The sequence below is a fragment of the Eucyclogobius newberryi genome, unplaced genomic scaffold (assembly GCF_026437365.1).
Source record: "Eucyclogobius newberryi isolate DKJ021-1_F unplaced genomic scaffold, fEucNew1.0.hap1 SCAF_23, whole genome shotgun sequence".
Classification (NCBI taxonomy): domain Eukaryota; kingdom Metazoa; phylum Chordata; class Actinopteri; order Gobiiformes; family Gobiidae; genus Eucyclogobius; species Eucyclogobius newberryi.
Window position 1 is genome coordinate 796,900 of NW_027315868.1, and position 19,035 is coordinate 815,934.

Consider the following 19,035-nt stretch of genomic DNA (forward strand, 5'->3'; position numbering starts at 1 on the left):
AAAAAAGAAATAAAGAATATTGTGTCTCAGTTTGAAATGAAAGTTTTTCTTTTTTCCATTTTGTCGATAAAATAAATTCACTCAAAAGGCAAGATCACATTTTCAAACGTCGAATTTCAAACCGACAAAAGAAAGAAACACAAAATGCACAAATGATTTAGTTTTCAAGACGTTCAGAATCTTTGAAACAAAAGAATGGATCGATTTCTAATGTGAAAATACAAATCTTTTTTCACCTTCAAAATGTGTTTGTTTCAAATTCAAACTTTTTTGGTCTTTTTTTTTTTACTTTAATTTGAATTTTAACTTTAATTTGAATTTTGAATATTAACTTTAATGTTTTGAATTCTGAAATGTAACATTAATTTGAATTTTAACTTTAATTTGCATTCTGAATTTTAACATGGAAATAAAAAATAATCTGAAGGTGAAATAAAAATTTTAACTCAACAGTTTAAACTTTATATTTCATTAACTTCATATTCAAGATCAGAAGTTAGGCCCAGACAGATTTCAAAAGGTTTCAAAAGCGCTGACACGGCGGGCGCCGGGCGTGTCACTCGTCGTCCTTGTCTTTGGCGCCGTGCTTCAGGATTCGCGTGAACTCGGCGTAGTTGAAGTTTCCCTTCTTATCGATCGGCGCCTCTCGGAAAAGCTCGTCCACTTCCTCGTCGGTGAAACGGTCGCCCATCGTGGTCAGCAGCTCCCTCAGGTGGTCCTCGTGGATGGAGCCTACACAAGGCGAGCCATTTTTATGATTTTATTTCAAAAAGAACACAACTGGGAGACAAAGTGAGCCCGAAAAGAACATCTAAAGGCAACAAAATGCTACAATTTTCACTGAATTTCCACTGATGTTAACTTATATTTCGAGCCTTAGCAGCACAGAGCTAGCAAAGCGCGTTAGCAACAGCTGTTTCCTGTTTATGGCCGAACGGCACTCGCTTTGTCAAGAGCCACAATCTGATATTTCCAGCTCATGATGCGTCTGACATGATCCAAAGCACGACATAAAGAGAGGTTCAAACGCCACGCCCCTCACACGCACTAGCTTTAGCCACGCCCCTCACACACGCTAGCTTTAGCCAAGCCCCTTACACACGCTAGCTTTAGCCACGCCCCTCACACACACTAGCTTTAGCCACGCCCCTCACACACGCTAGCTTTAGCCAAGCCCCTTACACACGCTAGCTTTAGCCACGCCCCTCACACACACTAGCTTTAGCCACGCCCCTCACACACACTAGCTTCTGACGCGCCCCTCACACACGCTAGCTTTAGCCAAGCCCCTTACACACGCTAGCTTTAGCCACGCCCCTCACACACACTAGCTTTAGCCACGCCCCTCACACACACTAGCTTCTGACGCGCCCCTCACACACGCTAGCTTTAGCCAAGCCCCTTACACACACTTGCTTTAGCCACGCCCCTCACACACACTAGCTTTAGCCAAGCCCTTCACACACACTAGCTTTAGCCACGCCCCTCACACACACTAGCTTCTGACGCGCCCCTCACACACGCTAGCTTTAGCCAAGCCCCTTACACGCGCTAGCTTTAGCCACGCCCCTCACACACACTAGCTTTAGCCACGCCCCTCACACACACTAGCTTTAGCCACGCCCCTCACACACACTAGCTTTAGCCATGCCCCTCACACGCACTAGCTTTAGCCACGCTCCCCACACACACTAGCTTCTGACACGCCCCTCACACACTAGCTTTAGCCACGCCCCTCACACACACTAGCTTTAGCCACACCCCTCACACACACTAGCTTTAGCCACGCCCCTCACACACACTAGCTTCTGACGCGCCCCTCACACACGCTAGCTTTAGCCAAGCCCCTTACACGCGCTAGCTTTAGCCACGCCCCTCACACACACTAGCTTCTGACGCGCCGCTCACACACGCTAGCTTTAGCCAAGCCCCTTACACACGCTAGCTTTAGCCACGCCCCTCACACACACTAGCTTTAGCCACGCCCCTCACACACGCTAGCTTTAGCCACGCCCCTCACACACACTAGCTTTAGCCACGTCCCTCACACGCACTAGCTTTAGCCACGCTCCCCACACACACTAGCTTCAGACACGCCCCTCACACACACTAGCTTCTGACACGCCCCTCACACACTAGCTTTAGCCACGCCCCTCACACACACTAGCTTTAGCCACGCCCTTCACACACACTAGCTTTAGCCGTGCCCCTCACACACACTAGCTTTAGCCACGCCCCTCACACACACTAGCTTCTGACGCGCCCCTCACACACGCTAGCTTTAGCCAAGCCCCTTACACGCGCTAGCTTTAGCCACGCCCCTCACACACACTAGCTTTAGCCACGCCCCTCACACACACTAGCTTTAGCCACGCCCCTCACACACACTAGCTTTAGCCATGCCCCTCACACGCACTAGCTTTAGCCACGCCCCTCACACACACTAGCTTCTGACACGCCCCTCACACACACTAGCTTTAGCCGTGCCCCTCACACACACTAGCTTTAGCCACGCCCCTCACACACACTAGCTTTAGCCACGCCCCTCACACACACTAGCTTTAGCCGTGCCCCTCACAAACACTAGCTTTAGCCACGCCCCTCACACACACTAGCTTCTGACACGCCCCTCACACACACTAGCTTCAGACACGCCCCTCACACACTAGCTTTAGCCACGCCCCTCACACACACTAGCTTCTGACACGCCCCTCACGCACACTAGCTTTAGCCACGCCCCTCAAACACACTAGCTTTAGCCACGCCCCTCACACGCACTAGCTTCAGACACGCCCCTCACACACACTAGCTTTAGCCACGCCCCTAACACACACTAGCTTCTGACACGCCCCTCACGCACACTAGCTTTAGCCACGCCCCTCAAACACACTAGCTTTAGCCACGCTCCCCACACACACTAGCTTCAGACACGCCCCTCACACACACTAGCTTCTGACACGCCCCTCACATACTAGCTTTAGCCACGCCCCTCACACACTAGCTTTAGCCACGCCCTTCACACACACTAGCTTTAGCCGTGCCCCTCACACGCGCTAGCTTTAGCCACGCCCCTCACACACACTAGCTTTAGCCACGCCTCTCACACACACTAGCTTTAGCCACGCCCCTCACACACACTAGCTTTAGCCATGCCCCTCACACACACTAGCTTCAGACACGCCCCTCACACACACTAGCTTTAGCCACGCCCCTCACACACACTAGCTTTAGCCATGCCCCTCACACACACTAGCTTTAGCCATGCCCCTCACACACACTAGCTTTAGCCACGCCCCTCACACACACTAGCTTTAGCCACGCCTCTCACACACACTAGCTTTAGCCACGCCCCTCACACACACTAGCTTTAGCCATGCCCCTCACACACACTAGCTTCAGACACGCCCCTCACACACACTAGCTTCTGACACGCCCCTCACACACTAGCTTTAGCCACGCCCCTCACACACACTAGCCTTAGCCGTGCCCCTCACACACTAGCTTTAGCCACGCCCCTCACACGCACTAGCTTCTGACACGCCCCTCACACACACTAGCTTCAGACACGCCCCTCACACACTAGCTTTAGCCACGCCCCTCACACACTAGCTTCTGACACGCCCCTCACACACACTAGCTTTAGCCACGCCCCTCACACACACTAGCTTTAGCCACGCCCCTCACACACACTAGCTTTAGCCACGCCCCTCACACACACTAGCTTCTGACACGCCCCTCACACACACTAGCTTTAGCCATGCCCCTCTCACACACTAGCTTTAGCCACGCCCCTCACACACACTAGCTTCTGACACGCCCCTCACACACACTAGCTTTAGCCACGCCCCTCACACACACTAGCTTTAGCCACGCCCCTCACACACACTAGCTTCTGACACGCCCCTCACACACACTAGCTTTAGCCACGCCCTTCACACACACTAGCTTCAGACACGCACCTCACACACACTAGCTTCTGACACGCCCCTCACACACACTAGCTTTAGCCAAGCCCCTTACACACACTAGCTTTAGCCACGCCCCTCACACACACTAGCTTTAGACACGCCCCTCACACACACTAGCTTTAGCCACGCCCCTCACACACACTAGCTTCAGACACGCCCCTCACACACACTAGCTTTAGCCACGCCCCTCACACACACTAGCTTTAGCCAAGCCCCTCACACACACTAGCTTCTGACACGCCCCTCACACACACTAGCTTTAGCCACGCCCCTCACACACACTAGCTTTAGCCACGCCCCTCACACACACTAGCTTCAGACACGCCCGTCACACACACGAGCTTCTGACACGCCCCTCACACACACTAGCTTTAGCCACGCCCCTCACACACAATAGCTTCTGACACGCCCCTCACACACACTAGCTTCAGACACGCCCCTCACACACTAGCTTTAGCCACGCCCCTCACACACACTAGCTTCTGACACGCCCCTCACACACACTAGCTTTAGCCACGCCCCTCACACACACTAGCTTCAGACACGCCCCTCACACACACTAGCTTTAGCCACGCCCCTCACACACACTAGCTTTAGCCAAGCCCCTCACACACACTAGCTTCTGACACGCCCCTCACACACACTAGCTTTAGCCACGCCCCTCACACACACTAGCTTTAGCCACGCCCCTCACACACACTAGCTTCAGACACGCCCGTCACACACACGAGCTTCTGACACGCCCCTCACACACACTAGCTTTAGCCACGCCCCTCACACACAATAGCTTCTGACACGCCCCTCACACACACTAGCTTCAGACACGCCCCTCACACACTAGCTTTAGCCACGCCCCTCACACACACTAGCTTCTGACACGCCCCTCACACACACTAGCTTTAGCCACGCCCCTCACACACACTAGCTTTAGCCACGCCCCTCACACACACTAGCTTTAGCCACGCCCCTCACACACACTAGCTTCTGACACGCCCCTCACACACACTAGCTTTAGCCACGCCCCTCACACACACTAGCTTCTGACACGCCCCTCACACACACTAGCTTTAGCCACGCCCCTCACACACACTAGCTTTAGCCACGCCCCTCACACACACTAGCTTCTGACACGCCCCTCACACACACTAGCTTTAGCCACGCCCTTCACACACACTAGCTTCAGACACGCCCCTCACACACACTAGCTTTAGCCACGCCCCTCACACACACTAGCTTCTGACACGCCCCTCACACACACTAGCTTTAGCCACGCCCCTCACACACACTAGCTTCTGACACGCCCCTCACACACACTAGCTTTAGCCACGCCCCTCACACACACTAGCTTTAGACACGCCCCTCACACAAACTAGCTTCAGACACGCCCCTCACACACACTAGCTTCTGACACGCCCCTCACACACACTAGCTTTAGCCACGCCCCTCACACACACTAGCTTTAGACACGCCCCTCACACACACTAGCTTCTGACACGCCCCTCACACACACTAGCTTTAGCCAAGCCCCTTACACACACTAGCTTTAGCCACGCCCCTCACACACACTAGCTTTAGACACGCCCCTCACACACACTAGCTTCAGACACGCCCCTCACACACACTAGCTTTAGCCACGCCCCTCACACACACTAGCTTTAGCCAATCCCCTCACACACACTAGCTTCTGACACGCCCCTCACACACACTAGCTTTAGCCACGCCCCTCACACACACTAGCTTTAGCCACGCCCCTCACACACACTAGCTTCAGACACGCCCGTCACACACACGAGCTTCTGACACGCCCCTCACACACACTAGCTTTAGCCACGCCCCTCACACACAATAGCTTCTGACACGCCCCTCACACACACTAGCTTCAGACACGCCCCTCACACACTAGCTTTAGCCACGCCCCTCACACACACTAGCTTCTGACACGCCCCTCACACACACTAGCTTTAGCCACGCCCCTCACACACACTAGCTTTAGCCACGCCCCTCACACACACTAGCTTTAGCCACGCCCCTCACACACACTAGCTTCTGACACGCCCCTCACACACACTAGCTTTAGCCACGCCCCTCACACACACTAGCTTCTGACACGCCCCTCACACACACTAGCTTTAGCCACGCCCCTCACACACACTAGCTTTAGCCACGCCCCTCAGACACACTAGCTTCTGACACGCCCCTCACACACACTAGCTTTAGCCACGCCCTTCACACACACTAGCTTCAGACACGCCCCTCACACACACTAGCTTTAGCCACGCCCCTCACACACACTAGCTTCTGACACGCCCCTCACACACACTAGCTTTAGCCAAGCCCCTTACACACACTAGCTTTAGCCACGCCCCTCACACACACTAGCTTTAGACACGCCCCTCACACAAACTAGCTTCAGACACGCCCGTCACACACACTAGCTTCTGACACGACCCTCACACACACTAGCTTTAGACACGCCCCTCACACACACTAGCTTCAGACACGCCCCTCACACACACTAGCTTCTGACACGCCCCTCACGCACACTAGCTTTAGCCACGCCCCTCAAACACACTAGCTTTAGCCACGCCCCTCACACACACTAGCTTCAGACACGCCCCTCACACACACTAGCTTCTGACACGCCCCTCACACACACTAGCTTTAGCCACGCCCCTCACACACACTAGCTTCAGACACGCCCCTCACACACACTAGCTTTAGCCACGCCCCTCACACACACTAGCTTCAGACACGCCCCTCACACACACTAGCTTCAGACACGCCCCTCACACACACTAGCTTTAGCCACGCCCCTCACACACACTAGCTTCAGACACGCCCCTCACACACACTAGCTTTAGCCACGCCCCTCACACACACTAGCTTTAGCCACGCCCCTCACACACACTAGCTTCAGACACGCCCCTCACACACACTAGCTTCAGACACGCCCCTCACACACACTAGCTTTAGCCACGCCCCTCACACACACTAGCTTCAGACACGCCCCTCACACACACTAGCTTCAGACACGCCCCTCACACACACTAGCTTTAGCCACGCCCCTCACACACACTAGCTTCAGACACGCCCCTCACACACACTAGCTTCAGACACGCCCCTCACACACACTAGCTTTAGCCACGCCCCTCACACACACTAGCTTCAGACACGCCCCTCACACACACTAGCTTCAGACACGCCCCTCACACACACTAGCTTTAGCCAAGCCCCCTCACACAGGTCAGGCTCTGTACTGACCGGAGCCCTCCTCATCGAAGCAGGCGAAGGCGTTCCTGATCACGTCTTCCGGGTCTGTCCCGTTCAGTCTCTCTCCGAACATGGTCAGGAACATGGTGAAGTTGATAGGTCCCGGAGCCTCGGCCATCATGGCCTCCAGGTACTCGTCCGACGGGTTCTTCCCTAAAACAAATAACACCATCCACGTTCAGAAGACGCACTAAACCAAAACTAAACCAGGTCTAAACCGGGACTAAATCAGGACTAAATCAGGACTAAACCAGGACTAAACCTGGTCCAAACCAGGTCTAAACCAGGACTAAACCAGGACTAAACCAGGACTAAACCAGGTCTAAAGGTTCTTGCAGACTCTAAGGTTCTGTCAGACTCTAAGGTTCTGGCAGATTCTAAGGTTCTCGCAGACTCTAAGGTTAGGTCAGACTCTAAGGTACTCGTGCACTCTAAGGTTCTGGCAGACTCTAAGGTTCTGGCAGACTCTAAGGTTCTCGTAGACTCTACAGTTTCTCGCGCTCTGTAAGGTTCTCGCGCACTCTAAGGTTCTGGCAGACTCCAAGGTTCTGGCAAACTCTAAGGTTCACACGCTCTCTAAGGTTTTGGCACAGTCTAAGGTTCTTGCAGACTCTAAGGTTCTGGCACACTAAGGTCCTCGCGCTCTCTCAGGTTCTTGTGCACTCTAAGGGTCTCACAGACTTTAAGGTTCTGGCAGACTCTAAGGGTCACACGCACTCTAAGGTTCTGGCAGACTCTAAGGTTCTGCAGACTCTAAGGTTCACGCCCTCTCTAAGGTTCTGGCAGACTCTAATGTTCTCACGCTCTCTAAGGTTCCTGCAGACTCTAAGGTTCCAGCAGACTCTAAGGTTCTGGCGCTCTCTAATGTTGGGCAGACTCTAAGGTTCTGGCAGACTCTAAGATTCTGGCAGATTCTAAAGTTCCCGCAGACTCTAAGGTTCTGGTGCTCTCTATGGTTCTGGCGCTCTCTTATGTTCTGGCAGACTCTAAGGTTCTGGCGCTCTCTAAGGTTCTGGCGCTCTCTTATGTTCTGGCAAACTCTAAGGTTCTGGCGCTCTCTAAGGTTCTGGCAGACTCTAAGATTCTGGTAGACTCTGAGATTCCCTCAGACTCTAAGGTTCTCGCACACTCTAAGGTTCTGGCGCTCTCTTATGTTCTGGCAGACTCTAAGGTTCTGGCGCTCTCTAAGGTTCTGGCGCTCTCTTATGTTCTGGCAGACTCTAAGGTTCTGGCGCTCTCTAAGGTTCTGGCGCTCTCATACGTTCTGGCAGACTCTAAGGTTCTGGCGCTCTCTAAGGTTCTGGCAGACTAAGATTCTGGCAGACTCTAAGGTTCCCGCAGACTCTAAGGTTCTCGCGCACTCTAAGGTTCTGGCGCTCTCTAAGGTTCTGGCAGACTCTAAGATTCTGGTAGACTCTAAGGATTCCGCAGACTCTAAGGTTCTCGCGCACTCTAAGGTTCTCGCGCTCTCTAAGGTTTCCGCAGACTCTAAGGTTCTCGCGCACTCTAAGGTTCTCGCGCTCTCTAAGGTTCCCGCAGACTCTAAGGTGTCCGTGGCGAGCGCTCAGACCGAGGGAGGCGAGCATGTCGTGCAGATCTTCTTTGTCGATGAAGCCGTCTCTGTTCTGGTCGATCATGTTGAAGGCCTCTTTGAACTCCTGGATCTGCGACTGGTCAAACATGGCGAAGACATTGGACGTGGCGCGCTGCGGACGCTTCTTGGTTGTCTTCCCTTTGGCACGTTTGCTCGACATGTTGGACCTTCACCTGGAGCTGCAAGTCCAGAGGTCAGAGGTCAAAGTGTGTGTGATGGACCTTCACCCGGAGCTGCGAGTCCAGAGGTCAGAGGTCAAAGTGTGTGTGAGGGACCTTCACCTGGGGCTGCGAGTCCAAAGGTCAGAGGTCAAAGTGTGTGTGATGGACCTTCACCCGTAACTGCGAGTCCAGAGGTCAGAGGTCAAAGTGTGTGTGAGGGACCTTCACCTGGGGCTGCGAGTCCAAAGGTCAGAGGTCAAAGTGTGTGTGATGGACTTTTACCTGGAGCTGCGAGTCCAGAGGTCAGAGGTCAAAGTGTGTGTAAAAAGGACATGAGAACGTTGTCGGGAAATTTGTGGAAAATATATTTTTGGAAAATGTGAAGAAAATTTGAGGAACATTGAAAAATAATGATGATAAATTCTGAGGGAAATTTGAGGAAATGAGTGTAAATGTGTGTGAAATGAGTGTAAATGAGTGTAAATAAGTGTGAATGAGTGTAAATGTGTGTGAAATGAGTGTAAATGAGTGTAAATAAGTGTGAATGAGTGTAAATGAGTGTAAATGAGTGTAAATAAGTGTAAATAAGTGTAAATGAGTGTAAATGTGTGTGAAATGAGTGTAAATGAGTGTAAATGAGTGTAAATAAGTGTAAATGAGTGTAAATGAGTGTAAATGTGTGTGAAATGAGTGTAAATGAGTGTAAATAAGTGTAAATAAGTGTAAATGAGTGTAAATGAGTGTGAAATGAGTGTAAATGTGTGTGAATGTGTGTGAAATTAGTGTAAATGAGTGTAAATGAGTGTAAATGAGTGTAAATAAGTGTAAATAAGTGTAAATGAGTGTAAATGTGTGTGAAATGAGTGTAAATGAGTGTAAATGAGTGTAAATGAGTGTAAATAAGTGTAAATGAGTGTAAATGAGTGTAAATGTGTGTGAAATGAGTGTAAATGAGTGTAAATAAGTGTAAATAAGTGTAAATGAGTGTAAATGTGTGTGAAATGAGTGTAAATGAGTGTAAATGAGTGTGAAATGAGTGTAAATGTGTGTGAATGTGTGTGAAATTAGTGTAAATGAGTGTAAATAAGTGTAAATGAGTGTAAATGTGTGTGAAATTAGTGTAAATGTGTGTGAAATAAGTGTAAATGAGTGTAAATGTGTGTGAAATGAGTGCAAATGAGTGTGAAATGAGTGTAAATGAGTGTAAATGTGTGTGAAATAAGTGTAAATGTGTGTGAAATGAGTGTAAATGAGTGTAAATGTGTGTGAAATAAGTGTAAATGTGTGTGAAATGAGAGTAAAAGAGTGTAAATAAGTGTAAATGAGTAAATGAGTGTAAATTAGTGTAAATGTGTGTGAAATGAGTGTAAATGAGTGTAAATGAGTGTAAATGAGTGTAAATAGGTGTAAATGAGTGTAAATGAGTGTAAATGAGTGTAAATGAGTGTAAATAGGTGTAAATGAGTGTAAATGAGTGTAAATGAGTGTAAATGAGTGTAAATAAGTGTAAATAGGTGTAAATGAGTGTAAATAGGTGTAAATGAGTGTGAAATGAGCGTAAATGAGTGTAAATGAGTGTAAATAAGTGTAAATAAGTGTAAATGAGTGTAAATAGGTGTAAATGAGTGTAAATAGGTGTAAATGAGTGTAAATGAGTGTAAATGAGTGTAAATGAGTGTAAATAAGTGTAAATAGGTGTAAATGAGTGTAAATAGGTGTAAATGAGTGTGAAATGAGCGTAAATGAGTGTAAATGAGTGTAAATAAGTGTAAATAAGTGTAAATGAGTGTAAATGAGTGTAAATGTGTGTGAAATTAGTGTAAATGAGTGTAAATGAGTGTAAATAAGTGTAAATGAGTGTAAATGAGTGTAAATGTGTGTGAAATGAGTGTAAATGAGTGTAAATGAGTGTAAATAAGTGTAAATAAGTGTAAATGAGTGTAAATGAGTGTAAATGTGTGTGAAATGAGTGTAAATAAGTGTAAATGAGTGTAAATGAGTGTAAATGAGTGTGAATGAGTGTGAATGAGTGTAAATAAGTGTAAATAAGTGTAAATAAGTGTAAATGAGTGTAAATGAGTGTAAATGAGTGTGAAATGAGTGTAAATGAGTGTAAATAAGTGTAAATAAGTGTGAAATGAGTGTGAATAAGTGTAAATAAGTGTGAAATGAGTGTAAATAAGTGTAAATAAGTGTAAATGAGTGTAAATGAGTGTAAATAAGTGTAAATGAGTGTAAATGAGTGTAAATGAGTGTAAATGAGTGTAAATGAGTGTAAATAAGTGTAAATGAGTGTAAATGAGTGTAAATGTGTGTGAAATGAGTGTAAATGAGTGTAAATGAGTGTAAATAAGTGTAAATAAGTGTAAATGAGTGTAAATGAGTGTAAATGTGTGTGAAATGAGTGTAAATAAGTGTAAATAAGTGTAAATAAGTGTAAATAAGTGTAAATGAGTGTAAATAAGTGTAAATGAGTGTAAATGAGTGTAAATGAGTGTGAAATGAGTGTGAATGAGTGTGAATAAGTGTAAATAAGTGTAAATAAGTGTAAATGAGTGTAAATGAGTGTAAATGAGTGTGAAATGAGTGTAAATGAGTGTAAATAAGTGTAAATAAGTGTGAAATGAGTGTGAATAAGTGTAAATAAGTGTGAAATGAGTGTAAATGAGTGTAAATAAGTGTAAATAAGTGTAAATAAGTGTAAATGAGTGTAAATGAGTGTAAATGAGTGTAAATAAGTGTAAATGAGTGTAAATGAGTGTAAATGAGTGTAAATAAGTGTAAATAAGTGTAAATGAGTGTAAATGTGTGTGAAATGAGTGTAAATAAGTGTAAATAAGTGTAAATAAGTGTAAATAAGTGTAAATGAGTGTAAATGAGTGTAAATGAGTGTAAATAAGTGTAAATGAGTGTAAATGAGTGTGAAATGAGTGTGAAATGAGTGTGAATGAGTGTGAATAAGTGTAAATAAGTGTAAATAAGTGTAAATGAGTGTAAATGAGTGTAAATGAGTGTGAAATGAGTGTAAATGAGTGTAAATAAGTGTAAATAAGTGTGAATAAGTGTAAATAAGTGTGAAATGAGTGTAAATAAGTGTAAATAAGTGTAAATAAGTGTAAATAAGTGTAAATGAGTGTAAATAAGTGTAAATGAGTGTAAATGAGTGTAAATAAGTGTAAATGAGTGTAAATGAGTGTAAATGAGTGTAAATGAGTGTAAATGAGTGTAAATGTGAGCGAACAGAACAGACGGTCAATTGATTGGAATGAGGTCACATTGTCCCAGTTTATTTTGAGATCTGCTCTTTAGATCAGCTGTTTCATGAGGCCCCTGCTCAGGCCCCTGCTCAGGCCACTGCTCAGGCCCCTGCTCAGGCCCCTGCTCAGGCCACGGCTCAGGCCCCTGCTCGGGCCCCTGCTCAGGCCTCTGCTCTTGCCCTTGCTCAGGCCCCTGCTCAGGCCCCTGCTCAGGCCCCTTCTCTAGCCCCTGCTCTGGTGCTGCTCTGGCCCCTGCTCTGGCCCCTGCTCTGGCCCCAGCTCAGGCCTCTGCTCTGGACCCTGCTCTGGCCCCTGCTCTGGCCCCTGCTCTGGACCCTGCTCTGGCCCCAGCTCAGGCCTCTGCTCAGGCCCCTGCTCAGGCCCCTGCTCAGGCCACTGCTCAGGCCCCTGCTCGGGCCCCTGCTCAGGCCACGGCTCAGGCCCCTGCTCGGGCCCCTGCTCAGGCCTCTGCTCTTGCCCTTGCTCTGGCCCCTGCTCAGGCCAAGGCTCAGGCCCCTGCTCAGGCCCCTTCTCTAGCCCCTGCTCTGGTGCTGCTCTGGCCCCTGCTCTGGCCCCAGCTCAGGCCTCTGCTCTTGCCCTTGCTCTGGCCCCTGCTCTGGCCCCTGCTCTGGCCCCTGCTCTGGCCCCTGCTCTGGCCCCAGCTCAGGCCTCTGCTCTGGACCCTGCTCTGGCCCCTGCTCTGGCCCCTGCTCTGGACCCTGCTCTGGCCCCAGCTCAGGCCTCTGCTCTGGACCCTGCTCTGGCCCCTGCTCTGGCCCCTGCTCTGGACCCTGCTCTGGCCCCTGCTCTGGCCCCTGCTCTGGTCCTGCTCTGGCCCTTGCTCTGGCCCCTGCTCTGGCCCCTGCTCTGGCCCCTGCTCGTGCGTTCGGCCCCCGCGTGCGCTTGGGGCCCTTACATGGACGTCTGCTCCGTGTGTTTAGTTTGGACGACTCTGTTTCTTGTCAAGAAAAAACCTGAAGAGAAATGTTTGGATTCAATGGAAGAAGAAAAAGCCTCAAAGGGCGAGTCTACCAGGGCACCAGCAGGAGGCCTGACTCTGGCACCAGCAGGAGGCCTGACTCTGGCACCAGCAGGAGGCCTGACTCTGGCACCAGCAGGAGGCCTGACTCTGACACCAGCAGGAGGCCTGACTCTGACACCAGCAGGAGGCCTGACTCTGACACCAGCAGGAGGCCTGACTCTGACACCAGCAGGAGGCCTGACTCTGGCACCAGCAGGAGGCCTGACTCTGACACCAGCAGGAGGCCTGACTCTGACACCAGCAGGAGGCCTGACTCTGGCACCAGCAGGAGGCCTGACTCTGACACCAGCAGGAGCCCTGACTCTGGCACCAGCAGGAGGCCTGACTCTGGCACCAGCAGGAGGCCGGTCCATGTTTAGTCCTGACTCTGGCACCAGCAGGAGGCCTGACTCTGGCACCAGCAGGAGGCCGGTCCATGTTTAGTCCTGACTCTGGCACCAGCAGGAGGCCGGTCCATGTTTAGTCCTGACTCTGGCACCAGTAGGAGGCCGGTCCATGTGTAGTCCTGACTCTGGCACCAGCAGGAGGCCGGTCCATGTTTATTCCTGACTCTGGCACCAGCAGGAGGCCGGTCCATGTTTAGTCCTGACTCTGGCCCCAGCAGGAGGCCTGACTCTGGCACCAGCAGGAGGCCGGTCCATGTTTAGTCCTGACTCTGGCACCAGCAGGAGGCCGGTCCATGTTTAGTCCTGACTCTGGCACCAGCTGGAGGCCGGTCCATGTTTAGTCCTGACTCTGGCACCAGCAGGAGGCTGCTCCATGTTTAGTCCTGACTCTGGCACCAGCAGGAGGCCGGTCCATGTTTAGTCCTGACTCTGGCACCAGCAGGAGGCCGGTCCATGTTTAGTCCTGACTCTGGCACCAGCAGGAGGCTGCTCCATGTTTAGTCCTGACTCTGGCACCAGCAGGAGGCCGGTCCATGTTTAGTCCTGACTCTGGCACCAGCAGGAGGCCTGACTCTGGCACCAGCAGGAGGCCGGTCCATGTTTAGTCCTGACTCTGGGCACCAGCAGGAGGCCGGTCCATGTTTAGTCCTGACTCTGGCACCAGCAGGAGGCCGGTCCATGTTTAGTCCTGACTCTGGCACCAGCAGGAGGCCGGTCCATGTTTAGTCCTGACTCTGGCACCAGCTGGAGGACGCTCCATGTTTAGTCCTGACTCCGGCACCAGCAGGAGGCCGCTCCATGTTTAGTCCTGACTCTGGCACCAGCAGGAGGCCGGTCCATGTTTAGTCCTGACTCTGGCACCAGCAGGAGGCCGGTCCATGTTTAGTCCTGACTCTGGCACCAGCAGGAGGCTGGAACATGTTTAGTCCTGACTCTGGCACCAGCAGGAGGCCGGTCTATGTTTAGTCCTGACTCTGGCACCAGCAGGAGGCCGGTCCATGTTTAGTCCTGACTCTGGCACCAGCAGGAGGCCGGTCCATGTTTAGTCCTGACTCTGGCACCAGTAGGAGGCCGCTCCATGTTTATTCCTGACTCTGGCACCAGCAGGAGGCCGGTCCATGTTTAGTCCTAACTCTGGCACCAGCAGGAGGCCTGACTCTGGCACCAGCAGGAGGCCGGTCCATGTTTAGTCCTGACTCTGGGCACCAGCAGGAGGCCGGTCCATGTTTAGTCCTGACTCTGGCACCAGCTGGAGGCCGGTCCATGTTTAGTCCTGACTCTGGCACCAGCAGGAGGCCGGTCCATGTTTAGTCCTGACTCTGGCACCAGCAGGAGGCCTGACTCTGGCACCAGCAGGAGGCCGGTCCATGTTTAGTCCTGACTCTGGCACCAGCAGGAGGCCGCTCCATGTTTAGTCCTGACTCTGGCACCAGCAGGAGGCCGGTCCATGTTTAGTCCTGACTCTGGCACCAGCAGGAGGCTGCTCCATGTTTAGTCCTGACTCTGGCACCAGCAGGAGGCCGGTCCATGTTTAGTCCTGACTCTGGCACCAGCAGGAGGCCGGTCCATGTTTAGTCCTGACTCTGGCACCAGCAGGAGGCCTGACTCTGGCACCAGCAGGAGGCCGGTCCATGTTTAGTCCTGACTCTGGCACCAGCAGGAGGCCGGTCCATGTTTAGTCCTGACTCTGGCACCAGCAGGAGGCTGGAACATGTTTAGTCCTGACTCTGGCACCAGCAGGAGGCCGGTCCATGTTTAGTCCTGACTCTGGCACCAGCAGGAGGCCGGTCCATGTTTAGTCCTGACTCTGGCACCAGCAGGAGGCCGGTCCATGTTTAGTCCTGACTCTGGCACCAGCAGGAGGCCGGTCCATGTTTAGTCCTGACTCTGGCACCAGTAGGAGGCCGCTCCATGTTTATTCCTGACTCTGGCACCAGCAGGAGGCCGGTCCATGTTTAGTCCTGACTCTGGCACCAGCAGGAGGCCTGACTCTGGCACCAGCAGGAGGCCGGTCCATGTTTAGTCCTGACTCTGGGCACCAGCAGGAGGCCGGTCCATGTTTAGTCCTGACTCTGGCACCAGCTGGAGGCCGGTCCATGTTTAGTCCTGACTCTGGCACCAGCAGGAGGCCGGTCCATGTTTAGTCCTGACTCTGGCACCAGCAGGAGGCCTGACTCTGGCACCAGCAGGAGGCCGGTCCATGTTTAGTCCTGACTCTGGCACCAGCAGGAGGCCGCTCCATGTTTAGTCCTGACTCTGGCACCAGCAGGAGGCCGGTCCATGTTTAGTCCTGACTCTGGCACCAGCAGGAGGCCGGTCCATGTTTAGTCCTGACTCTGGCACCAGCAGGAGGCCTGACTCTGGCACCAGCAGGAGGCCGGTCCATGTTTAGTCCTGACTCTGGCACCAGCAGGAGGCCGGTCCATGTTTAGTCCTGACTCTGGCACCAGCAGGAGGCCGCTCCATGTTTAGTCCTGACTCTGGCACTAGCAGGAGGCCGGTCCATGTTTAGTCCTGACTCTGGCACCAGCAGGAGGCCGGTCCATGTTTAGTCCTGACTCTGGCACCAGCAGGAGGCCGGTCCATGTTTAGTCCTGACTCTAGCACCAGCAGGAGGCCGGTCCATGTTTAGTCCTGACTCTGGCACCAGCAGGAGGCCGCTCCATGTTCAGTCCTGACTCTGGCACCAGCAGGAGGCCGCTCCATGTTTAGTCCTGACTCTGGCACTAGCAGGAGGCCGGTCCATGTTTAGTCCTGACTCTAGCACCAGCAGGAGGCCGGTCCATGTTTAGTCCTGACTCTAGCACCAGCAGGAGGCCGGTCCATGTTTAGTCCTGACTCTGGCACCAGCAGGAGGCCGCTCCATGTTTAGTCCTGACTCTGGCACCAGCAGGAGGCCGCTCCATGTTTAGTCCTGACTCTGGCACCAGCAGGAGGCCGCTCCATGTTTAGTCCTGACTCTGGCACCAGCAGGAGGCCGCTCCATGTTTAGTCCTGACTCTGCTAGCGCCTGTTAGCGCCTGTTAGCGGCTACTTATCTGTTATGTAATATTAAAGTATTTAAAGGCGCTTTTGTGAGTAGAACAGTGGAACGATCTTCTCTCAAACAGAGACATGTTTTCTCATCATTTTATCCCGCGATCCAGAGGAGCCGTTCAGGACGGTGTGTTTCCCCTGACGGGCCCTGGGCGCTCACACACCCATACTAGCTTCAGCCCCGGATAGCTTTAGCGCCAGATGATTGGACAAGAGAAACCGGCAACCAATCGGCAACAAGCAAACTTGATCTTGTGCTAACTCTAACGACTATGTGGAGCCTTAGCAACACATAGCTAGCAAAGCACGTTAGCAACAGCTGTTGCTAACGTGCAAGTACATTTCACACTCGCAGTATTATGTATTATTATGTATTATTATGTATTATTATGTATTACTATGTATTACTATGTATTATTATGAATTATTATGATTTTTTATGAATTATTATGTATTACTATGTATTATTATGTATTATTATGTATTATTATGTATTATTATGTATTACTATGTATTATTATGTATTATTATGTATTATTATGTATTACTATGTATTATTATGTATTATTATGTATTATTATGTATTACTATGTATTACTATGTATTACTATGTATTATTATGTATTATTATGTATTATTATGTATTATTATGTATTACTATGTATTATTATGTATTATTATGTATTATTATGTATTATTATGTATTACTATGTATTATTATGTATTATTATGTATTATTATGTATTATTATGTATTATTATGTATTATTATGTATTACTATGTATTATTATGTATTACTATGTATTATTATGTATTATTATGTATTATTATGTATTATTATGTATTACTATGTATTATTATGTATTATTTGCAGTGCTGGACTAAAGTGTTTTCTTACATTTGCAGCGCTAATACTCAAGTAACACGATACTTTTACTTCTGCTGCATTTGCATATGTTACTGGACAAACTGGCAAAGTGAACCTGAACACACCGGACCCTGAACACACCGGACCCTGAACACACCGGACCCTGAACACACCAGACCATGAAGACACCGGACCCCGAACACACCGGACCCTGAACACACCGGACCCTGAACACACCAGACCATGAAGACACCGGACCCCGAACACACCGGACCCCGAACACACCGGACCCTGAACACACCCTGAACACACCGGACCCTGAACACACCGGACCCTGAACACACCGGACCCTGAACACACCAGACCATGAACACACCGGACCCCGAACACACCGGACCCTGAACACACCCTGAACACACCGGACCCTGAACACACCGGACCCTGAACACACCGGACCCTGAACACACCGGACCCTGAACACACCAGACCCTGAACACACCAGACCCCGAACACACCGGACCCTGAACACACCAGACCCTGAACACAACAGACCCTGAACACACCCTGAACACACCGGACCCCGAACACACCGGACCCCGAACACACAGGACCCTGAACACACCGGACCCCGAACACACAGGACCCCGAACACACCGGACCCCGAACACACCGGACCCCGAACACACAGGACCCTGAACACACCGGACCCCGAACACACAGGACCCTGAACACACCGGACCCTGAACACACCGGACCCCAGTGTTCAAACTCACCAACTATAAGAAGTCACACACTTCATCCTGTTTGTGATCAAAGTAACTGTACTGACTGAAGTACACGCTACTATGGATACTTTTACTTTCACTCAGAGCTGTATTATTACTGCACTTTTGAACTGGACTGAAAAGTACAAATATTCTACATAAAATATCTGGATTCAGGCTTTGAGCAACGAAAAAAACATATATAAATAAGATTCACAAGAAAATGTATCTGAAATGTTCACCAAAACTACATTTAACACTTTGACAGTTCTAAACGTGTGAAAAGATTTAAACTTTGAGACTTTCACCACTAAAACAGAAGAAAACAGAAGAAAACAGAAGAAACAGAAGAAAACAGAAGGAAACAGAAGAAAAGGTCTCACCTGAGCTCAGACTGCGGATGGAGTCGGACCTTTAGGACACTTGAGAGGCACGAGCCGAAAAAGTTCACTCCAGGAGTTTGTTTAGAGCCCCGCCCCCTCCCCCGCCTCCCCGCCTGCGCTGTCCGGGGCAGAGTGGGCGGAGCTTAGGACCAGCAGTTTGACACCAGCAGCAGCTTCAGTCCTGGTTTAGACCTGGTTTAGTCCTGGTTTAGTCCTGGTTTAGTCCTGGTTTAGACCTGGTTTAGTCCTGGTTTAATCCTGGTTTAGACCTGGTTTAGTCCTGGTTTAGTCCTGGTTTAGTCCTGG

At 50.2% G+C, this 19,035-nt stretch overlaps 1 protein-coding gene across 1 annotated transcript; it reads right to left on the reverse strand.

The window, feature by feature from the left end:
* Window positions 1–517: 517 nt before the first annotated feature.
* On the reverse strand, window positions 518–18,807 carry myl9b (myosin, light chain 9b, regulatory). The gene is made up of 4 exons (XM_072459540.1): window positions 18,730–18,807; window positions 8,809–9,011; window positions 7,230–7,391; window positions 518–732 (listed from the first exon to the last, which is right to left on the reverse strand). Exons 2-4 carry the CDS (start codon window positions 8,990–8,992, stop codon window positions 557–559), a joined length of 522 nt encoding a protein of 173 aa, XP_072315641.1. The 5' UTR covers window positions 8,993–9,011; window positions 18,730–18,807; the 3' UTR covers window positions 518–556.
* Between the last annotated feature and the right edge of the window lie 228 nt (window positions 18,808–19,035).